The 21,147-nt window shown below is 54.1% G+C and overlaps 1 protein-coding gene across 9 annotated transcripts in view; it reads right to left on the reverse strand.

The window, feature by feature from the left end:
- NTNG2 (netrin G2) overlaps nucleotides 1–21,147 on the reverse strand; it is a 73,464-nt gene that overhangs the window by 24,457 nt on the left and 27,860 nt on the right. For all 9 annotated transcript variants that reach the window (XM_081590831.1, XM_081590830.1, XM_081590834.1 and 6 more), the window contains one exon: nucleotides 17,669–18,312. In XM_081590831.1, coding sequence (XP_081446957.1) covers nucleotides 17,669–18,312 — 644 coding nt within the window. The remainder of the gene's footprint in view (nucleotides 1–17,668; nucleotides 18,313–21,147) is intronic.

Genomic DNA, 21,147 nt, shown 5'->3' on the forward strand with positions numbered 1-21,147 from the left:
AATGTTATGTGCAGGGACTTCCCTGGTGGTTCAGGGGTTGGGAGCCCACCTGCCAATGTGGGGGACATAGGTTTGATCACAAGTCTGGGAAGATCCCACAAGCTGAGGGGCAGCTAAGCCTGAGAGCTGCGACTACTTGAAGACTTAGAGAATAAATAGCTTTCTGAAGAGAAGACCCCACATCGCAATGACGAGTAGGCCCCACTCACCACAACCAGAGAAAGCCCGTGCACAGCAATGAAGACCCAGAGTGGCCAAAAAAAGTTAATCTTTACACTATACTGCAGTCTGTTAAGTGTGCAACAGCATTATGTCTACAAAAATGTACAGATTTTAACTAAAAAATTTCTACATTTTGAAAAGTGCTAGCCCTCATCTCAGCCTTTGGTGAGTCATAGTAGTAAGATCACAGACCAATGATCACCACAACAAATGTAATTTGAAATAGCGCAAGAATTACCAAACTGTGACACAGAGACCTGAAGTGAGCAAGTAAGTGAAAGTCATTCAGTCACGTCCGACTCTTTGCAACCCCATGGACTTCTCCATGGAATTCTCCAGGCCAGAATACTGGAGTGGGTAGCCTTTCCCTTCTCCAGGGGATCTTCCCAACCCAGGGATTGAACCCAGGTCTCCCACATTGCAGGCAGATGCTTTACCTGCTGAACCATAAGCAAAGCCCAAGTATGCTGGAGTGGGTAGCCTATCCCTTCTCCAGGGGGTCTTCCTGACCCAGGAATTGAACCAGGGTCTCCTGTATTGCAAGCGGATTCTTTACCAACTGAGCTATCAGGGAAGCCCTGAAAAATGCTGTTGGAAAACCAGCACCAACTGACTTGCTTGATGCAGGGCTGCCACGAACCTTCAATCTGTGAAAAACACAGTACCTTCGAACTTCAATAAAGCAAGAGCAATAAAACAAGGTTTGCCCGCATGTCCCATGAAATACTTGGGACACACTTGCACTAAAGATGCTATTAATACTTGTAGCTTATCTGAAATTCAGATTTGGGCCCCCAGCCTGCATTCATCTGGCAGCCCCACCTGCTACCCCTGCTCACCCTCATGGTGAACCATGGCCCTCCGCCCGACCCCCGATCCCTTTCAAGGCCTGGCCTGGGATGTCCCTGCCCACCCACCCACTGGAAGCTGGTCAGGCTGCCTGCCCGCCCTCCAGAGACGGGGACACAGCTGCCTTCCCTGCTAAATCGCTAAGTCCTTTCTTATTCTCCAGTTGAGGAGTCCCTAACGAGCCCCAGGGGAGGACCAGGAGGGACTGGAGGCAGGGTTGAGCCTCACCTCCTGGAGCAGGCCATCACACACAATCCAAGTTCTCGGGGAAACGTGCCCTGCTCCTGCCAGGAGGAGACTGACATGCGGACTTCACCCCATCCCGTCCACCCGCCGGGCCCGGCTGGGGGCCTGACAGCCGCTCAAAGCACGAAGCTCTTGTCAGGACGGCAGGGGCGCCAGCCCGTGCCAGGTGCCAGCGCGCCCTGCCCTGCAGGGAGGGGCGGGCAGTGCCCAGGAGATGCTGGCAGGAGCGCCATCTGGACACGGGCCTGGCACCGGGGCTCCACGAAAATCGTGAGCTGGGCCCTCCCCTTCTCAGAGTGAGAGAAGCCGGGGGTTTGGAGAGCCTCCCAGACAGGAGGGCGGAGGAATGTAGGTCAACTCCTGGCTGCCGGAAAGACGGGAAAGAGTGATGTCATCGGTTTCTGGGGGAAAGAGGGGGAAGCAGTGAGTTTGGGTGAACAAGAGATCTGGGTGCTTGGAACTGGGAGGGGAAGAGGGGGGCAGGGCTGGCCCCCCTCAACGATCAACCTTGCCGGGATTTCGGGGCACTCCCGGGTGTGCTCAGGTGGGGGGTGCACGGAGAGCCCAGGACCCCGGGAGGTTCTTGGTAATTGCCCACCTCTGCCTGGCACCTCCCCCACTTCTTTTACCACTTGTCTGAACGTCATTACATATGGAGCCTTCTGGGGAAGGATGGGCGTATTTCTGACACCTTGAAGGCTAGAGTTGCTAGAAACAAACTTCTATTTTAAAGCTACCAGCAGTGTCTTCCCGTTTCTCTTGCCAGAGAGAGCATTTATCTCTGGGGAAAGACTGTTCTTTTGTTTGGGGAGAAAGATTTCAGTGGGCTGTTGGGTGTACAGGGAAGCAAACCCCACACCTCCGCTGGCCTGGCGATGTTAGCAGGTGAGGGTGGACACGTGAGGGAAAAGGCTGACCCCGCGAAGGGCACGCCCCTCGTGGCAGGGCTCATGCATCTGGGGTGGGGGGCCTGGACCCCAAGGAGGAATGGGAGGCCATGGGAGGGGGCTGGGGGCTCATGAGAGAGGTGGCCCAGGGGCTGTCCTCCCAGGCAGCAGGTGGCCAAGGCCAATGGCTGGATCTCAGGGTCATTGCCGGCTAATGGCCATTCTTTGAACGTGACCATTCTCATTGACTCGCCCCAGGTCCGAGTCTACTCGTGATGGATCGCTGTGGCCTGGGGGGTCAGACCTTAAGGGGGTTAAGGGAGAGACTGTGTTCTTGGCTGGTACACACCAGCAGGGAGAGACTGGCATGCGTCAAGGAAGCAAGCAATGGTCAGGAGAAATGCCTGGAGAGGATGGGTCAAGAGGGGATGAGGGGGAGCTTCCCTGCTGGTCCAGTGGTTAAGCCTCCATGCTTCCAATGCAGGGGGCAAGAGTCGGATGCCTAGTGGGGGAACTAAGACCCCACATACTGCACAGAGCGGCCAAGAAATAAAATAGGGAATTTCCTGGCAGTCCAGTAGTTACAACTACATGCTCTCACTCTTGAGGGCCTGGGTTCAATTCCTGGTCGGGGAACTAAGGTCCCATAAGCCAAACAGCATGATGGCCAAAATATAAAATAAAAGAGGTGACGAGTGATGAGGATAGTTGGAGATCCCTGGTAAGGGATACTGGACTCATAGAGAATTTGTGGAGTGGCGGCAGGACTAGGGTATTATTGGGAAGAGGGCTCCTAGATGCCAGAGAACTTGAACCATCTGGGTCAAAAAAGTATGAGTCAGGGCCTGAGACCCCGAGAAGAGGGGAGACTGAGTGCCGGGCCGCAGGGCACGGTTGTGCGAGATCTCGGCTGCCCAGCGTGACCTGGCAGTCTCAGGGTGACGTGGATAAATGCCGGCTGCTGGGTCTCCTGGAACGCAGTCGGGCCGGCAATTGAGTTCATTGGCCAAATCAGATTTGGGCTTCTGTGCGAAGTCCTTTTTTATTAAGTGATTTAACGGACATCACCTCCTCCAGTCTACTGATAAATCCTATTACCCATTATAAGGCCAGAGGCAGCTCCTCGGCCAACAGGAAGCTATAGAAGGGTGCTGGGGGGACTCGAGCGTGGGGCTTGGGGGAGACACGGTGTGTGTGTGTGACCGGGCTGGTGGACTAAAGCAACAACATCTCTTCGCCTGTGGGAGAGCCCAGCACCCTGGAGGGAAGGGCCAGACCTGGTGGGGAGGGGGTGCTGGGGGCTGGGAGGAGAAATATGAGGCGTGCTGGGCGTTGGGTGTGATGGTGGAAACAGAGGGGCCGGAGGGACGGGGTGGGTGTCAACAGACACATTGGTTTTGTCGCCCCACTTCCTGGCTCCCAGATTCCAGATGCTCCCTTCTCTGAAAGAATTACTGATGGTAAGACCCATTTGTTCGTGAAAATAAGTTCATTCGTTCATGAATGAATTCCCCAGATACACAGCCTGCCTCCCGGGCTCTTGGTGCCGGCCTTACAGGTCGGGAGCACAGACCTAGACCCTGTTCTCGCGGAGCTCGAAGCTCGGGGTGGGGAAGCGGACACAGCTGGGTGTGAGCGTGGCTCCTGGGCCGAAGCTGACAGTGCAGTGGGACTGTTGCTCTTCCAGAAAGCCCGAGAAGGGGGTGGAGCGGACGGCCACCCGGGTCCCAGCCTCTGGGGGCCCCAGAGAGGTGCTCTCCCAGCCAAACCCTGAGGAATGGGGAGCTTGCCAGACAGCAGGGGTGGGGGTGGGCAAGCTGTGTCCCAGGGAGAAGGAACAGCTCAGAGGCAAGTCAGAGGGACCCTGCTCCGGGCAGGGGGCTGATCTGCCGGAACGCAGAGCCCAGCGTGCACAGGGAGGTGGGAGGAAGGGTCTGTGGCCCATGGGAACGGAGTTTCTAAGGTCAACGGGAAACCACTGAAGGGTACTGTTCAGGGAAGTGACGTGACTGGCTCTGGGTTTGGAGATAACCTCTGCGTGGAAGGGGGCGGGCCAGTCATCTCTCCAAGCAAGATCCTGATGGAGTGTGTGTCCCTTTCTGGGCAGGGGTGGCGAGAGGTCCACATAGGAAGTGCTCAGGCTCACAGACTGGGATTGGGATGGGAGGGCTGGGTAGGAATCCAGAGGTGGTCACACTGGTCAGAATGGCCAGTGTCAAGAAGTCTCTAAATAACAACTGCTGGAGAGGGTGTGGAGCAGAGGGAACCCTCCTACACTGTTGGGGGGAATGTAAGTTGGTGTAGTCACTATGGAAAGCAGTATGAAGGGTCCTTAGATAACTAAAAATAGAGCTGCCATATGATCCAGCAATCCCACTCCTGGGCACAGACCCAGATGAAGCTAATTCAAAAAGATATATGCACTATTTACAGTAGCCAAGACACAGAGGCAACCTAAACGTCCATGGACAGAGGAATGGACAAAGGAGATGTGGCGTACGTTCACAATGGAATACTACGCAGAGAAGAGGAATGAAGCTACGCCATCTGCAGCATGAATGGACTTAGAGATGATCACACTAAGTAAAGTAAGTCAGAAAGAGAAAGACAGATACCAGATGAAACCACTTCTACGTGGAATCTAAAATATGACACAGAACCTCTCTACGAAACAGACCCAGGCTCACAGGCACAGAGAAGAGACTTGCTGCCAAAGGGGAGGGGCTTAGGGGAAGATGGAGTAGGAGTTTTGGGTTTGCAGATGTAAGCTTTTATATATAGAATGGATAAACAACAAGCTCCTACCGTATAGCACAGGGGACCACATTCAATAGCCTATGAGAAACTCTAAATAGTCTATGAGAAACCATAATTAAAAAGAATACGCTTAAAACATGTATACATACGTCTAACTGAACCGCATTGCTGTACACCAGAAATCAGCACAACATTGTAAATCAACGATACTTCAATGAAAAAAAAAGGGGGTGGAATCCAGAAGCAGGCATTTCCCCAGAGTGGAAGGAGGCAACTGCAAATGGGGGGAGAGGCACCCCACACTCCCCAAGGCCGGAGCAGGCCGGCCGAGGCTCCTCGATGACCCCGGGCTGCTGAGAAAGCCCCGGCTCCGTCCCCCAGGTCAGCTTCTGTGAGCTGGGGTGCACAGTGGCCGAGGGGCGTGTGATGTGTTTGTGACTGATGCTTGTGGAAGCGGATTCCCACATGTAGATGGGGCCACATGTGTGTGCGGCCTGGAGGGGTGCATACAAGGGAGCACCAGTGAGTCTGAAGTGTGCTTGGTGTGGGCGGTGTGCCAGCGAGCCTTCAAAATGAGCCCCCCCTCCACCACAGGCTCCCTCTGCTACGGGGTAGGGAGGCGGCCAAGCCAGGGAAGCAGCGAAACAGGACCTCGCAATTAGCCTGGAATTGACCTGCCTCTTCCCCAGTCAGATTTCCCCTGTCCGGTCCATGCCTCATTAGCCCCGCTTACAGCTACATAGATCCTGTGGATCACCAGGCTGGGGGCGGGGCACGGGAACCTGCCTGGTCCTCCACACTCCCTGAGATGCTGTTGGCACTAATACTCTTCCAAGGTCACTACCTCTAACATGAAAGTAAGTTTCTTTTCTTTCCTGCATACCCAGTGACTCATGAAGTGGGCCAAGCAGAGAGCCAGACAGGAGCAGAGATCCAGGGATTCATCTTGGCTACAGCAGGTTCTCCACGTGAGCCATGTATCTCTGGAAAGGGGGTTTGGTTCCCCTGACCACGTACTGACTCCTTATGAATAACAGGGGCGCCCGTCTCCTGAGCACCTACTGCGTGTCGTCGGGTCTCGAGCTAGAGACCTGCAATCCTCAGACCATTCTCAAAACGGCAGGATCTCATTTCACAGATGGGGAAACTGAGGCCCAGAGAAACTGAAGAGACTTGACCTGGGCCATAAACTAGCAAATGAAAGAAGAGTCTGAATTCTAACGTGGGCTTCTCTTTGACACCCAGATGGGCCGCACTGACTCATTTCAGAGAGACCCTGGAGCCAGGAGGATGACTGCTCCTGGCTGCCGTGAGGATGTGGGACCCTTAGAGATGTAAGAAGTGGGGGTTTCTGGCTTAACTACTGCCTGTCAGCCTGCCCCTGTTCTCCTCTCCTCCCACACTGTGGCAGACACCGCTCCACCCTCCCAGGCCCTCCACCCCACCTGACTGATTTCTCCCGCACGTCCCCCTGCTGTCCCTCTGGGCACTGTCAGCACTCCAGGGTGCTGTGGCCCCTCCTTCTTTTCAGGAAGAATCTTCTCCCTCCCCCAGACTCCCCATCAGCTCCTGCCCTGTTCCCTGCTCCCTCTCAGGATCAGATTTCTTGAAAGCCTTATCAGCACTGCCTTTTTTTTCTGCTCCTCACTCATTCTTTAATAATTTTCTGCATTCACCCTGGAGTCCAGCCAACCTGGCCTTCATCCCCGATCCCCCCAAATCTGCCCCTTCAAGGCCACCTTTGATCTCGCTATTGCTAAGCCCACGGACCCACCTTCCTGTCCTCTGTCTGGGCCCCGCAGTGACACTGGACACTGATGCCCCTGCCCCCTGGACCTGCTTCTCCTGCTGGGCTTCTCCAGCTTTCCAGCTTTCCTCCCCCTGTGGCTCCTCATTCTCCGTGTCCTGCCTTCACCGTTCAGCTTCCCAGGCTCCATCCCCGGTCAGCCCTCATCTTCCTCCTCTGTCTCAGAGCCTCACACGCTCCCGTGGTGTGGATGTCACTTCAGAGCCCAGGACTCCTGGTGCCCAGCGCTGCCTGCCCTTCAGACTTGGACGTCCAGAGGCTCCGATCTCAAGGGCATCTCACAGTAACAGGTGCAAACAGAACTCTGTCTTCCTCTTTGGGGACAGCCACTCGGGAAAACTGATCCACAGTTTCTTAGAAAGTTAAACACACACTTATCATATGAACCCAACATCCCACACCCGGGGATTCACTCAAGAGAAATGAAAGCTTATGCTCACTCCCAACCCTTCACACGAGTGCTCAAGGCAGCTCTCTTCATAGTTGGCCCAAACTGGAAGCGACTGAAATTCCCTTTGACGGGTGGATGTCTTAGGGGACCGTTGACCAAAAGTGCCCTCCTTGCCTCCGCAGGGGGTGTCCCCCAATACCTGAGCCCCGACGTCAGGTCAGTCCTCCCAGCCACCTTTCCTGTATTTGCCTGTTTGCTACCTTCCCAGCAACATGAGTCATTCGTGGTTTCGTTTGTTTATTTCTGATTCCCTACAGGACTGTAAACCCTGTGGGGCTGTTGGATACACAGCGCCTGGCTGTGTCGGACACATAGTACATATTGCAATGGACTGAATTGTGTCCGCCAGAAAGACAGACTGAAGTTCTAACCTCTGGTGTTTGTGATTGTGACCTGATACAGAAATAGGGTCTTTGCAGATGTGATTAAGATATGAACTAAGAGGAGGCGATACTGGAGTAGGATGAGCCCTTAGTCCAATCTGACTGCTGTCCTTCTAAGAAGAGGAGACACATGGAGAACACTCTATGGAGACAGAAGAGCAGAGAGAAGGCGGCCACACGAAGACAGACAGGATGGGGTGATCCATCTACAGTCAGAGGATGCCAAAGATCCTGGCTCCCCGTTGCAGTTAGGGGCCAGACTCTCCCCGACAGGGTTCAGGGAGAGCACGGCCCTGCCAACACCTTGATTTCAGACTTCAAGCTTCCAGAACTATGTGACAATACATTTCTATTGTTTTAAGTGCATCTGACGTGTGGTACTTGGGGATGGCAGCCCTAGGAAATTAATACAAGTGCCCACCAGAAATATTTGTTGGGGACTTCCCTGGTGGCTCAGTGCATAGGAATCCTACTGCCGATGCAGGGGACATGGGTTTGACCCCTGGTCCAGGAAGATCCCACATGTCTCGGGACAGTTAAGCCCAAGCGCCACAACTGCTGAGCCCACGTGCTATGACTACTGAAGCCTGTGTGCCTAGAGCCCGTGCTCTGCAATCAGAGAAGCCACCCCAGTGAGAAGCCTGCGCGCGGCAACAAAGACTAGCCCCCGCTCGCTGCAACTAGAGAAAGCTTGCTTGCAGCAACGAAGACCCAGAGCAACCAAAAATAAGTAAAGAAATTTTAAAAAGGACCAATGCTGGTCTGGCTTATTTTTAAAAAATATTTGTTGAGTGAAGTGCTACAACAGTGATGAAACTCTCAGAAGGAAATCCTCCTTGCTCAGCAGGAGAAAGGGGGGCGCTGGTTCCCCCCAGGGCTGTTGGAAGGCTTTACTGTTAGTGACTCCATTCCTAACTTACCTGCAGGGCTCCCCACATCTTCTGAGACCCCAGCCAAACCCAGGACCCCCTTCCTGCCCCTCCCATGAGAGGTGGGGCCACACCTGGTAGATGAGCAGCCCAAAGGCACGCGAATGCCCCCTAGGTCCACCTCCCAGACTTAGCAGTGGACCCCCCGCAGTCCTCTACACAGCTCTACCGGTACCCCATTTCTCGGCAGACGACAGTATTGCGCATGTCCTGTCTTTGGTGGGAGGCAATGGTTCAGGAGGCTTGGCAGATTTGGTGAAAGGGTGTTAACTGCACCTCACAAAATCTCTGTCCCTAATGAGCTGGGAACACACATGCTGGGTTGAAAAAATAGAAAGTAAAACATGAAACTGACTCCCCAAACGTGTTGGGATCATGGACCCCCTTGGAATAAAAACTAGGGTCCTCCCCCGGGTCGACTGCACACCCACACAGCACTTAGCACGTATTTCTGGGAACCCAGGAACCTTAAAGCCCACCCTCCTGAAAGTCCACGGGCCCCCAGAAGGACCTCCAGAATGTGTGATCCTGGTGTTTTACTGATGCAGTGGTGATCCAAGCACTTACTGCACGTGTACCATGGCCCAGCCACGGCTCTGATCCTCTTCGTGGTTTATCTCATTTAAACCCCATGGTATTATCTCCATTTTATGGAGGTGGAAAAGGAGCCACAGACAGGCTGAGAAACTTGCCCTGGGTCACCCCTGAGCCAGCAGTTGCACCTGGACAGTCTGACATGGAAGTCATCCACCTACTTCTTCTTCTTGTATGTGTGTGTTAAAATACATGTAACATCATGGGTTAGTCGCTAAGTTGTGTCCAACTCTTTGCGACCCCATGGACCATAGCCTGCCAGGCTCCTCTGGCCATGGGATATCCCAGGCAAGAATACTGGAGTGGGTTGCCATTTCCTCCTCCAGGGGATCGTCCTGACCCAAGGATTGAACCCACATCTCTTGCATCTTCTGCACTGGCAGGGAGATTCTTTACCACCGAGCCACCAGGGAAGCCCTTATACATAATATGAAACTTACTGTTTTAGAGTGTATAGCTCAGTGACATTAAGTACATTCACATTATTGTGCAACTATCATCAATACCCTTTTCCAGGGAATTCCCTGATGGTCCAGTGGTCAAGACTCCAAGCTTTCACCACAGTGGCCCGGGTTCAATCCCTGGTTGCAGAATAAAGATCTTGCAAGCCATGTGGTATAGCCAAAAATAAAATAAAATTAACAAACAAAGCAGAGGAATTACCTTAAAAAATACTTCTCTGAACGCTTACATCATGTCAAAGAGAAACTCTATGCCCTCTAACTAATAACTCTATTCCCCTCTCCCCCCAGCCCCTGGTAACCTCATCCCATTTTCCATCTCTAAGAATTTGTTTTTTCCTGGTGCCTTACACGTGGACTGACAAAGTATTTGTCCTTCTGTGTCCGGTTTGTTTCACTTAAGCATAAAGTCCACAAGGTTCACCCACGCTGTAGCAGGTGTCAGAATATCCTTCCTTTTCAAGGCTGAATACTAATTCATGGTATGTATAGACCACATTTTTGTTACTGCATCATCAAATGATGGACACTTGGGCTGTTTCCAACTTTTGTCCATATGAATAATGTTGCTAGGAACATGGGTGCACAGATATCTGTTCAAGTCTCTGCTTTCAATTCTTTGGGGTATGCCCAGGAGCAGAATTGCTGGATCATGTGGGAATTCTGTTTAATTTTTTAAAGAATCAAAAAAAACTGTTTTGCACATGGCTGTGCCATTTGACACTCCTATGGCAGCACACAAGGGTTTCAATTTCTCCACATCCTCACCAACACTTGCTGTTTTCTGTGTTTCTGACAACAGTCATCCTAACGGGGTACCTTCATCTATTTCTCGGTCTCTAAGGGGCTTCCTTGGTGGCTCAGTGGTGAAGAATCTGCCTGCCAGTGCAGGAGACACACACAGGTTTGATCCCCAGTCCGGGAAGATCCCACATGCCCCAGAGCAACTAAGCCCATGTACCACAACTATTGAGCTTGTGCACTGGCGCCCCAGAGCCACAACTGCTGAGCCCACGAGCTGCAACTACTGAAGTCCTACAGCCTGTGCTCCGCAACAAGAGAAGCCACTGCAATGAGAAGCCTGCACACGGAAGCTAGAGAGTAGCCCCCACTCACCACAACTGGAGAAAGCCCACGTGTAGCCACAAAGACCCAGCACTGCTAAAAAGAAAGAAAGAAAGAAAATTTTACTTCTCGGTCTCCCAAGCCTCAGTTTCCTCATCTGTGTGCTGGGGACGATGACCCTCATGGGGCAGGATCAATGAGGAAACACACACAAAGGACTTAGAATACCATGTGGCCCATCAGAACTGCTCAGCAATGACAGTTATTAGTATGGAAGGAGGAAGCTTCACCCCTAACCTCGGTGGGCATCCCAGAGCTACAAGGGTCAGTGCAGAGAGAATAGAACTACACGCTTCCCTTCTCACCCGTGTTTCCTGTGGGTCAGCGGAGGAAGAGACTAGAATCTACGAACAGTCAGCGGACTGCCTTCTGCTCTCTCTGGTCCCCTCCCTTCCCTCTCTGCCCCCCCACCAACGTGCACAAAGCCTTCTTCCCTCCTGCGGTTTCTATTCTTGTCCTAAGTTCCGTCCATCTCCAATTACTGGGTGATCAATAGGGACAGGACGCTTATGGAAGAAGAAGGCAAGAAAGGGGGAAGGGGCAAGGGAGGAGAAAGCCAGGGGGGTGCTGGCCAGCCCAGGGCCTCGGATGAGAAGCCAGACCCCAGCAGCATCTGGGGAAGCTTGTGGATTCCAACACCCACCCAGTTTTCAAATGGTAGCTAAAGCTCCTGTTCCCTTAATCAGTGGTGTATAGCTCAGGTGCACAGGACCTTCATCTGACGCAAGGAAACTCGTTCCACCATCTCCCAACAACACCACCCTGCTTGATTTGAATACCTCCAGGAACAGGGAACTCATTCTTCTTTTTCTGTCCCTGGCTGACTACGGCCCAGCTGGGTGGCTTCCCTGGAGCCTTCAGGAGTTTTCTGGGTGGAGGCCTCGGACCCAGGGCAGGGCCTGGGGGTGAGACTGGGGCAGTGAACACTTCCCTTTGTCTCTGCCCCAGATCCAGAGTCAGCAGGATCGGTGAGGCTGTTTAGCCAGAGTTTGCCTGACTTCGGATCCCAGGGTGTCCACCTTGCCAGGCGCCTGTGGAATACTACGAGTGTAGCGGCTATGCTGTCAGAACAGTGAGAAGACAGGGATGTCTCAGAGCAGAGGAGACACAGTGACACACTCGGGAGCTGCCCCGGGCTGCAGGTGTGTTTTGTTTCACCCGCACAGGATTGTGAAGTAGGTGGCAGTACATCAAAAAGCAAGAGATTTCATATATCTGTATCTGTGCATGCGTGTTCAGTCATGTCCGACTCTTTGCAACTCCACCAAGCTCCTCTGTCCATGGGATTTTCCTGGCAAGAATATTGGAGTGAGTCGCCATTGCCTCCTCCAGGGAGCCTTCCTGACCCACGGATCGAGCCTGCATCTCCTGTGTCTCCTGCATTGCAGGCAGATGCGTTCCTTATATCTATCTATCTTTCTCTATATCTCCTATGTGACTTCTCTTGCAACATCAGAGTATCTGACAATAACTGGTCTCTCACCTCTCTAGCCACCTAGCCAGAGGAATGGGACACCAGGGTAAGCTCTTCAAATACATCATTTCATTCAAGCCTCACCCCAAGCTGGTGAGGTCCTTACTATATCTCCATTTTGCAGATGGGAAAACTGAGGCTCAGACAAGTTTAGGTGATCCAGCTAACCAGTGATGCAGAAGGGATTCAAATTCTGGTTGGTCTAATGATGCTTCGACCTGGGGGGGGGTGGTCCACATCTCCAACTCCTGGGAGTAGCTTTGTAACGATCAAGTCTCTGGGTCTCACCCCCAAACTTATGGGATCCAGAGCTCTCAGCAGTGGGGCTGAGTGTGCCAGCCTGTATGAAGCTGGTTGCCTGCAGGGCCGGCTGCCCTTGACCACTGTGTTGGGAGAGGAGCAGGCCTTTGTCTCTGCTCCAAGCACCACCTCATTCCTCCTCAAATCCAGATGCCGCCCCAGACGCACTCAATTAAATAAAGCCAGCCACCCTCCCAGTCCGCACCTGAGGTTCCCAATGTGTAGAAGGGGAAGATCGCAGCCGCTCCTCCCAGACCTCCAGGAATGGGAGCAGGCGGGATTCCCTCCTCCATTCTATCTCAGACCCAGAGTGGGCAGGACCATGAAGGTTGCTTGGCCTGGTCCTGCAGGGAGGGGTGGCCGGCAGCGGACAGCAGTCCCCAGGTGCTATTGTCCTCCTCCCAGCCCTGCCCCGGGGGCCGTGGTTGGCGTGGCCCCTGCCTCCTACCATCTGATTTGTACCAGTTCCTCATCCCCAGGGGCCCAGGCTTCTCCCTCTGACCCCCTCTCCCCAGCTCAGAGCCAGGTGCCTCTGCAGGCCCGCTCCTGCCTCCCCCTCCCATCCAGGTCCCCCATGAAGCTGGAAATAGCTGACATGAGTGACAGGGCTGGAAGCAATCACAGTATCAAAGGACCTTTGGATTCCATAGAGGTAGACTTGAGCTTGCTTGGGCACTCTTGGGTTGGATCTTGACTGTTTGGCGTTCAGTTTAGCTGTGAGATCTACCTATGCCCGCTGACCTCGGCCTTCTTATCTAAAAACACGAGGCGGAGGGGAGTGCTGTCCCTGTGGGTAAGGGTCTACGGGGGTGGAGATCAGGTCTGGCTTGCTCAATGCTCCAGCTTGTGGGGTCTCAGGGATTTACTAATTATGGGGCAATCAAATGACTATAGATTAACTAAGATACATGTGAGTCCTTAGCTCACTGCTCAACAGGAAAGGAGCCCGTCGCAAATAACAAATCTCAGCTACATCATTATCAGGCCACGGGGGGAGGCACCGCGGACTCTGGGTCATAAAATTCTGAGCAAATCCCAGAACAGGTTCAGTCTGAAATTCCCAGCACCCAAGAGCCCTGGGTCCCCAGGTGCCTACTCAGGAACACCAGGGGCATGGTCTGGGCAGGCCATGGCCACCTCTGCCACCCCTTCCTACCTCTCTGGCTCCCTGGCACAGCTGGGCTTTCCCACCTGGACTTTGAAAAGAAGCAGAGGAAGTCACGGCCCTTTGCCGAACCACCTAACCAGACCTAATTAATCGATAAGCCAAGTTGCCGCTTTCCTGCCAACCAGCCACCTGAAGAGTACTTACTTTATCTGTGAATTGATTGTGTGCTTTCGCCACCACTACGGCTAGTCCCCGCTGCCCACAGAGGCTGGGTGCCAACGGGAGCTGGGAGCTGCTGGGCAGGGACCGCCCTGCCACCTTGCCAAGGCGGCACAGGCTCCAGGCAGCTCCAGTCCTCATGTTACACATGGGAAACTGAGGCCCAGAGAGGGGTGCGGGGGGCGGGGCTGGAACCTAGCTCAGTTGCCCGCCTGCTCCCTCCCTGGCCTCGGTCACCCAGCACCAGCACAGCCCTCTTATTTGAATGAGGCTGAAAAGCTGAGACTCTTTCCTGCCCCTTCTGTCCCTTCCCACATACGATTTGCCCCACTTCAGCATCACGGAGTCCCTCATAAGAGAAAAATGACCTTCACCCGCCTCGAGGTAGGAGGGGTACAACCGGTCCTGGCTGTCAGCATCCAGCCCAGATCCTGCCGCCGGCCCAGACCTCAGGACCCTGCCTGAACCCCCTGATAAAGTGGAAGGCGGGTCCTCGAGCAGACTCCTGAAGGTGAGGAACCCCCTGTAGCAGTTTAAGGAGGACAGAAAAAGGCCACATCCCCCAGAAAGGGTGGGGATCTGGTTCTCACCCCCAAACTGCTAAGCTGTTGAGCAGGCAGATGGGAGGGTCTTAAGCAAACCAGACCATTGCATCCCCAGGGCCGGCAGAAGTCGCTGTGCTGACCAATGGCCCGAAGCCTGGACATAGATCCAAGAAGCAGGAGCAAGAACTTGATCTTTGACCCCCAGCTGCCACAATAACCACCATATATCAGGCAGTTTCCAGAACATTCCTGGTTTAAAACAGCCCGCCCCAAGTGAGGGCAGGTTAGGAATCACAGGTGTCCGAACCACGGGCCCCTGCATGCACACCTGCCTCACTGCTACCTGCCAGCCTTGAACTTGACCCCACCTCGAAGAATCGCTTGCCTTTGCCCTTGCCTTGGCCCACCTGGAATCCACACTGAGAGTCAAAGTGAAATAAAATGCAAACACAAGCTGAAAGCCAAAGCCCCACACCACTCCTGCCCACCCCCGCTCTGCAGGCGTGACCACAGTGAGGGGTTAGTACACAGGTTTCCAGCCTTTCCCCTACATCCACAGTATTCTTGGGCCGGAACGGAGCTCTTTCCAGTGTCAATGTCAACCTCTTTCCAATGTTAAAGTCGACAGAGAAATTACGCGTGTGGCCATATCATATATTTCACAAAACTGGGATTATACTATACACACTATGCAGCAAACTATCTTTTGCGCTCGTCAGTAACTGTGTACAAGGGCGGTCTGCGGGGCCTGCTGTGGAGAGATGCCCTGCTACGTTGTCCCAGCTGGACTCTGGTGCAACCCCCGCCCAAACTGGCCAATGATGTGCGCTGGCCCTAATTCTGCTCCAACACCCCTGGGTCTCAACTCGATCCTTCCTCAGCCTGCCCCAGCTCTCTGATGCCATTATTTTGACCACTATTTATTTTATTCAAGAAGTATTTTTTCAGCATGCGTAACGTGCTAAACATGTAGTTTAAATTGTTGTTGTTCAGTCGCTAAGTCATATCCAATTCTTTGTGACCCCATGGACTGCAGCACTCTAGGCTTCTCTGTCCTTCACTATCTCCCAGAGTTTGCTCAAACTCACATCCACTGAGTCAGTGATGCCATCCAACCATCTCATCCTCTGTTGCCCACTTCTCTTGCCCTCAATCTTTCCCAGCATCAGGGACTTTTCCAGTGAGCCAGCTTATGATGTAATAAACGCAGGCGCAAAGTAGTTCTGAGTGTTTCATCAACTTGAACACATTTAACTCACTGCAGTCCAACGAGAGAAGCCTGCTTGTTATCATCCCTTTTCTACAGATGGGGAAACTGAGGCACAGAGAGGTCCTCATGCAGAGGCTCACAGCCAGTCTATGGCAGACCCAGGCCATCGGCTAAAGCGTGTACTTCCAACCACCACACCAGCGGTTCTCAAATGTAAGTGTGTATCAGAATTCTCTGGTGAGGCTTGTTCAAACACAGATTGCTGGGCCCCTGCCCTGGAGGTTACAATACAGCAGGTCTGGCACAGGGCCTGAGAATCTGCATCTCCAGCAAGTTTCCAAGTGATGCTGATGCCGCTGGTCCAGGAACCACACTCAGGGAGACCTTGTGTTACGCGCCGCTGCCCTTTACAACTGACCCCTTGGTTACGAGCCATAGGGCCTCCCCAAGCCTGGCTCTTGAGTGCAGGCTGTTCTATCCCTGCTGTGGGATAAACGCCTTGTTCCTACTGACTAGCACATGATCTGTCGAACAAAGAAAGGATCTCAGCATGGAACTGTTTTATCAACTGCAATCTAAACAGTTCCTGGGAATCAAAGGCTGTTTTTACCTCCTATGATGGTCTTTTGCCTCCCCCCAAAAAGGTCCTCAAAACATCTTCTTCTCCAAAGCTGTGGGCAAAGGAATAACTCAGCAGGTATGGATAGCTGTCCACACCCTACATGTTCCAAAGAAAAGTGTGGCCCTTGACTAGCTCCTGGGAGGTAACTTTGAGCCTTGGAATGGCCTGCCCAATAAGAGTGTCTTGGTTTACTTGGAGCCGGGGGCCACTCCACATAGTTTACAATAATGATGTGATTTATGATGGGGGCCTTGGGCCATGTTGTATCAACATGACCTGTGGGTCAAGGAATTACGGGCTGTGATCAATCATATGGCCAGTCAGCCATGCCTATGCGATCAATTCCCAATAAAAACCTGGAAATCCAGGCTCAGGCCAGCTCCCCTGGCTGGGCTACTCCCCACGTGTTGTCACGCATCATTGCTGGGAGAATGAAGCACTGTCTGCATGGCTGCCCTGGGAGATGATGGCCGGAAGCTTGCAATGTTGTCTCTCAGATCCTGCCCTGTGCCCCTTTCTCCATTACTGATTTTTTATCTATGTCCTTTCATTGTAACAAACAGCAGATGGGAGTATAACAACTTTGCCAAGTTCAGTGAGTTCTCCTAGCAAATCACAGAGCCTGAGGGTGATCTCATGGTCCCCCCAGACACAACTGCCCCTCACGGAGTCAGTGGGCAGTTACACCGTACCTCCTGAGCACCAGGCTTCAGCCCTAGTCCCACCAGCTGGGCCCGGCTCTGCCCATTCTCTCCAGACTTCCCAGTCTTGTGGCCAGAGGTGGCCTGGGCTCTATGGAGGGCATTTATCATCCACCGTTCATCTCCCTCTATGGAAAAATACAAGCAGCCCCTTCGATGTAATACCAGGTAAACATTTCAGGTGCCAAGTAATGTCCCAGGTACCAGGTAACATTCCAGGAAACAGGTAACATCCCAGAAACCAGGTAACATCCTGGGCGTAAGATAATGTCCCAGGAATCAAGTAACATCCTGGGTACCAGGTAATGTCTCAGGAAAGAGCTAACATCCTGGGTACCAGGTAACATCCTAGGTATCAGATAACATCCCAGAAACCAGGTAACATCCTGGGCATAAGATAATGTCCCTGGAACCAGGTAATACCTTAGGAACAAGATAATGTTCCAGGAAGCAGGTAACATCCTGGGAACCAGGTAATGTCTCAGGAACCAGATAACATCCCAGAAACCAGGTAACATCCTGGGAACCAGGTAACGTCTCAGGAACCAGATAACATCCCAGAAACCTGGTAAAATCCTTGGTATCAAGTAACATTCCAGGTATCAGGCAATATCCCAGGAACCAGTTAACATCCTGGGTATCACCTAACATTCCAGGTATCAGGTAGTAGCCCAGGAACCAGGTAACATCCCGGGAACTAGGTAACACCCTGGGGGTCACGTAACATTCCAGGTTATCAGGTAATATCCCAGAAACCATGGCGCCCCCGGGGCCTTACCTGCCGGTGACCTCGATGTTGGAGATGGCGTAGAAGTACTTGTAGAGGTTCTCCCGCTGTACGTAGGTGCCGCCCAGCGCCGGCCGCAGCAGCCTCATGCGCAGGTCGGTGAGGGTGAAGAACTCCTTGAGGCCCTTGGCGCTCTCCAGCCGCGTGTACAGGTTGTCCATGTTGCGCAGGTCGGGGCCGGCGAAGATGGCGAAGCGGTCCCGCACCTCGAAGCGCACGTGCTTCTCCTTTTTGGAGCCGGCCCAGCGCGAGTACTCCTCGGTGCACAGCACCCGGTGTGCGCCCGACGCCGCCAGGTCGCGCGCCTGGCGCGCGGGCATGCCGAAGGCCTCCATGCAGTCCTCCGCGTAGAACTGGTAGGGCTGCCACGTGCGCCCGTTGTCCAGCGACTTCTCCAGGACCATGACGGTGGGCCGGCCGTACTCGAAGGTGACAACCACGTCGTCCGTCAGCTCCACGCTCTTGTTCCACGAGAGGGTGATGTTGGCCTCCAGCGGGCTGGGGTAGCGGCTCCACGTGACGCTCTGCCAGTAGGTGGCCAGGCCCTCGTCCTCCCTGTCGAACATGAGCCGGGGCGGGTGGGCCAGGTCTGGGTTGGAGGCGTCACACTCGTTGCTGCACAGGTAGGGGTTCTCCTGCAAGTTGGGGTGGGGGGAAGACCAGGGTGGGCGCTGGCTCCTCTGGGTGGGTGGGGACTGGAAATCCTGGTCCAGCCTGGCCCCTGCCGGGTGCCCAGAGGTCTCAGAGCCTGTGCTCCAGGGTCTGGGCACCAGGAAGCCTCTCTTTTCCGAAATCCCTAAAACACACGCAGCTCCAGGGCCTTCCCAGAAAATGCATCTGTTTCTACTCTAAGCACAGACAAGCAAGAAAGGCAGGAGCTAGTCAGCGCTCCAGGACTGTCTGTGGCTCCCCACGGCCTGGAGGATAAAGCCCTATGTCTTTCCTGCAATGCCCTGACCTCCTCCCTCCATACCCGGGGGCCACCATCCTGGCCTCCGACATGAGCACTCCTATCCCCCAAGCCTCCCGTGTCTGTGCCTCTGAGCCTTTGCAGATGGTGTTCCCTGTCTTCCACGTGTCCTTCCACCCTCTGTCTGCCTCCAGATTCCTGTGCACACTCTTGACTCTTGAATCGCCTCCTACACAGAGATGCCTTCCTCTGAGCCTTTGCAGATGGTGTTCCCTGTCTTCCACGTGCCCTTCCACCCTCTGTCTGCCTCCAGATTCCTGCACACACTCTTGACTCTTGAATCGCCTCCTACACAGAGATGCCTTCCTGACCCTTCGAACAGCACAATCAGTAGCCACAGGAGGGGCGGTGGAAGAAGTCAAAGTCTCCTGGTGCCAGGCACAGTGTCTCATTTCTCTCCTGTTTAGTATCTCACCTCTGGGGCACACGGTTTGGGAGTATTAGCTCCGTGCCCCAGATGGAGACACCCAGGCTCGGGAAGATGGTCGCCCTGGCCCCGAGACCCTGCTAGGAGGAACAGGGGTCTGTCTGTCACAGGAGCTTGCTCCCTGTCCCCAGAGCCTGCTTGTCCGCTTCGCCTACAGCCCGGGCACGCTGAGTGCTGACCGGTCCCTGCCAAGGAAGTGCATCAGGTGGCAGGTCCTTTCGGGGCCCCTGGCACATGCCTGGTGCGCCCCGCGGGAGACACTGGCTGGGAAAGGCGGGGCACAGCTCCCACGTGCTTCCTCTCCTCCCCACCCCCCACCTCCGAAAGCTGGCAGCCCACTCCCGGCCCAGCTGGGGCTCCCATCCTCGGCAGTTCAGATCCACCCCCGGGGTCTGGTCCACCATGTGAACGCACCCAGAGGCCTGAAAATCTAACACAGTGGTTGCCTGGGGTGGGAGAGATGAATGGGGAAGCCCAGGGGATTTTTAGGGCAGCGAAACCCTCTAGTATGGTCCTGTCGTGGTGGAGAAATGATCCATCTGTCCAAACCCGCAGCATGCACAGCACCGAGAGTGAGCCCTGCTGTCAGCGTGGACTTGGGTCAATCACAACACATCTGGTTAACAAAGGCACCACGCTAATGTGAGCAGTTAATAATGGGGGAATTGTGTGGGGAAACAGGTTTTAGGAGCTCTCTGGACTGCCTGCTCCATTTTCAGTAAACCTAAGACTGCTCTAAAAAGTAAAGTCTATTAATTAAAAGGAAAAACTGTCACTAAGAACTGCACGCGCCCCAGACCAATTGCAGCCTCTTTTGATGAATATTTCAGGTCCCTGGTTTGCTCAGAAACAAAGCGGCGTGAATCTGAGTTAAAGCCTCACATTCTAAAATGAGGCATTCGGCTCCCGGGGAAGTGGGCGCCTTGCCTCCTGAGGGGCTGAGCCCACATCACTGAAGCGACCTCAGGCCATCAGCTTTGAAGGGCCAGATCCCAGTCCCCCCCAGGGATCCTTGGCCCTGGGGTTTACTGAGGCAGGTTCCACCAAAATAGCTCTGTCCTGGTCTCCTGTGGTGCCCTGTCCACTCCACCTGGTCAGTTCTGTGGATTCACAGGACCGGGAAAACTTGGAGGGAAAGGGGAACATCAGGTCCACTGAGCAGAGGGGGACACTGAGGCCCAGGGTGGGGCAGCACCGGCCCCACCTCCTTGAAGGTGGGAGGGGTTTGAGGACGAGCCCTCTTCTGCCCTGGACCACCCCAGGGGTGACCTGGAGCTCTGGCGACCTCACACTACGCGGCAGGGAGAGGGGCCCAGCTCGGCTCATGGGGGTCTGAGCTTCCTCGCACTCTAGTCGGCGATCCTGCGATGTTGCCCTGAACGGGGAGGGGCTGAGAGCCCCACGGGGATGGCTCAGAGGCCCGCAGCGGCCAGGCCTGGTGATGAGAGAGGGGCGGGCCCCCGGGGCTGGAGGACGCAGGCCTGCCTGGGGGTCACACCCTGCCCAGGCCCCAGGCTGCCCACAGCGGAATGGGCTCTGGTTGTGGCACATGGGGTTGGGAGGGGTGGGCAGATGCCCCCGAGCTCACAGCTGGACATTGGGGACCGGAGGACACAGTCTGCACGGGGAGGGGGGTACTCCCCTTCCCCCCGACCCAGCCGTCACCCTCTTTCCACAGCTCCCCCTTCTTCTGCCGCTCCTGGCACCTCGTTATGGACTAAGCTGTGTCTCCCCCCAAATTCATATGTTGAAGCCTTAGCCCCCAGGTCCTCCAAAATTGTATTTTTGACTGTAATTAATTGACTGTATTAATTTGACTGTATTTGGAGACACAGGGCCTTGAAAGGTGATGACATCAAAATGAGGCCGTTAGGGTGGCCCCTAGTCCAATTCTGTTGTTATTGTTTTATTTGCTAAGTCATGTCAAACTCTGTGATCCCATAGACCGTAGCCCGCCAGGCTCCTCTGTCCATGGGATTTCCCAGGCAAGAATACTGGAGTGGGTTGCCATTTCCTTCTCCAGGGAATCATCCCAACCCAGGGATCGAACCTGTGTCTCCTCCATTGGCAGGT

The sequence above is a fragment of the Giraffa tippelskirchi genome, chromosome 4, assembly GCF_054371585.1.
Source record: "Giraffa tippelskirchi isolate mGirTip1 chromosome 4, T2T-mGirTip1v1.2.pri, whole genome shotgun sequence".
NCBI lineage: Eukaryota > Metazoa > Chordata > Mammalia > Artiodactyla > Giraffidae > Giraffa > Giraffa tippelskirchi.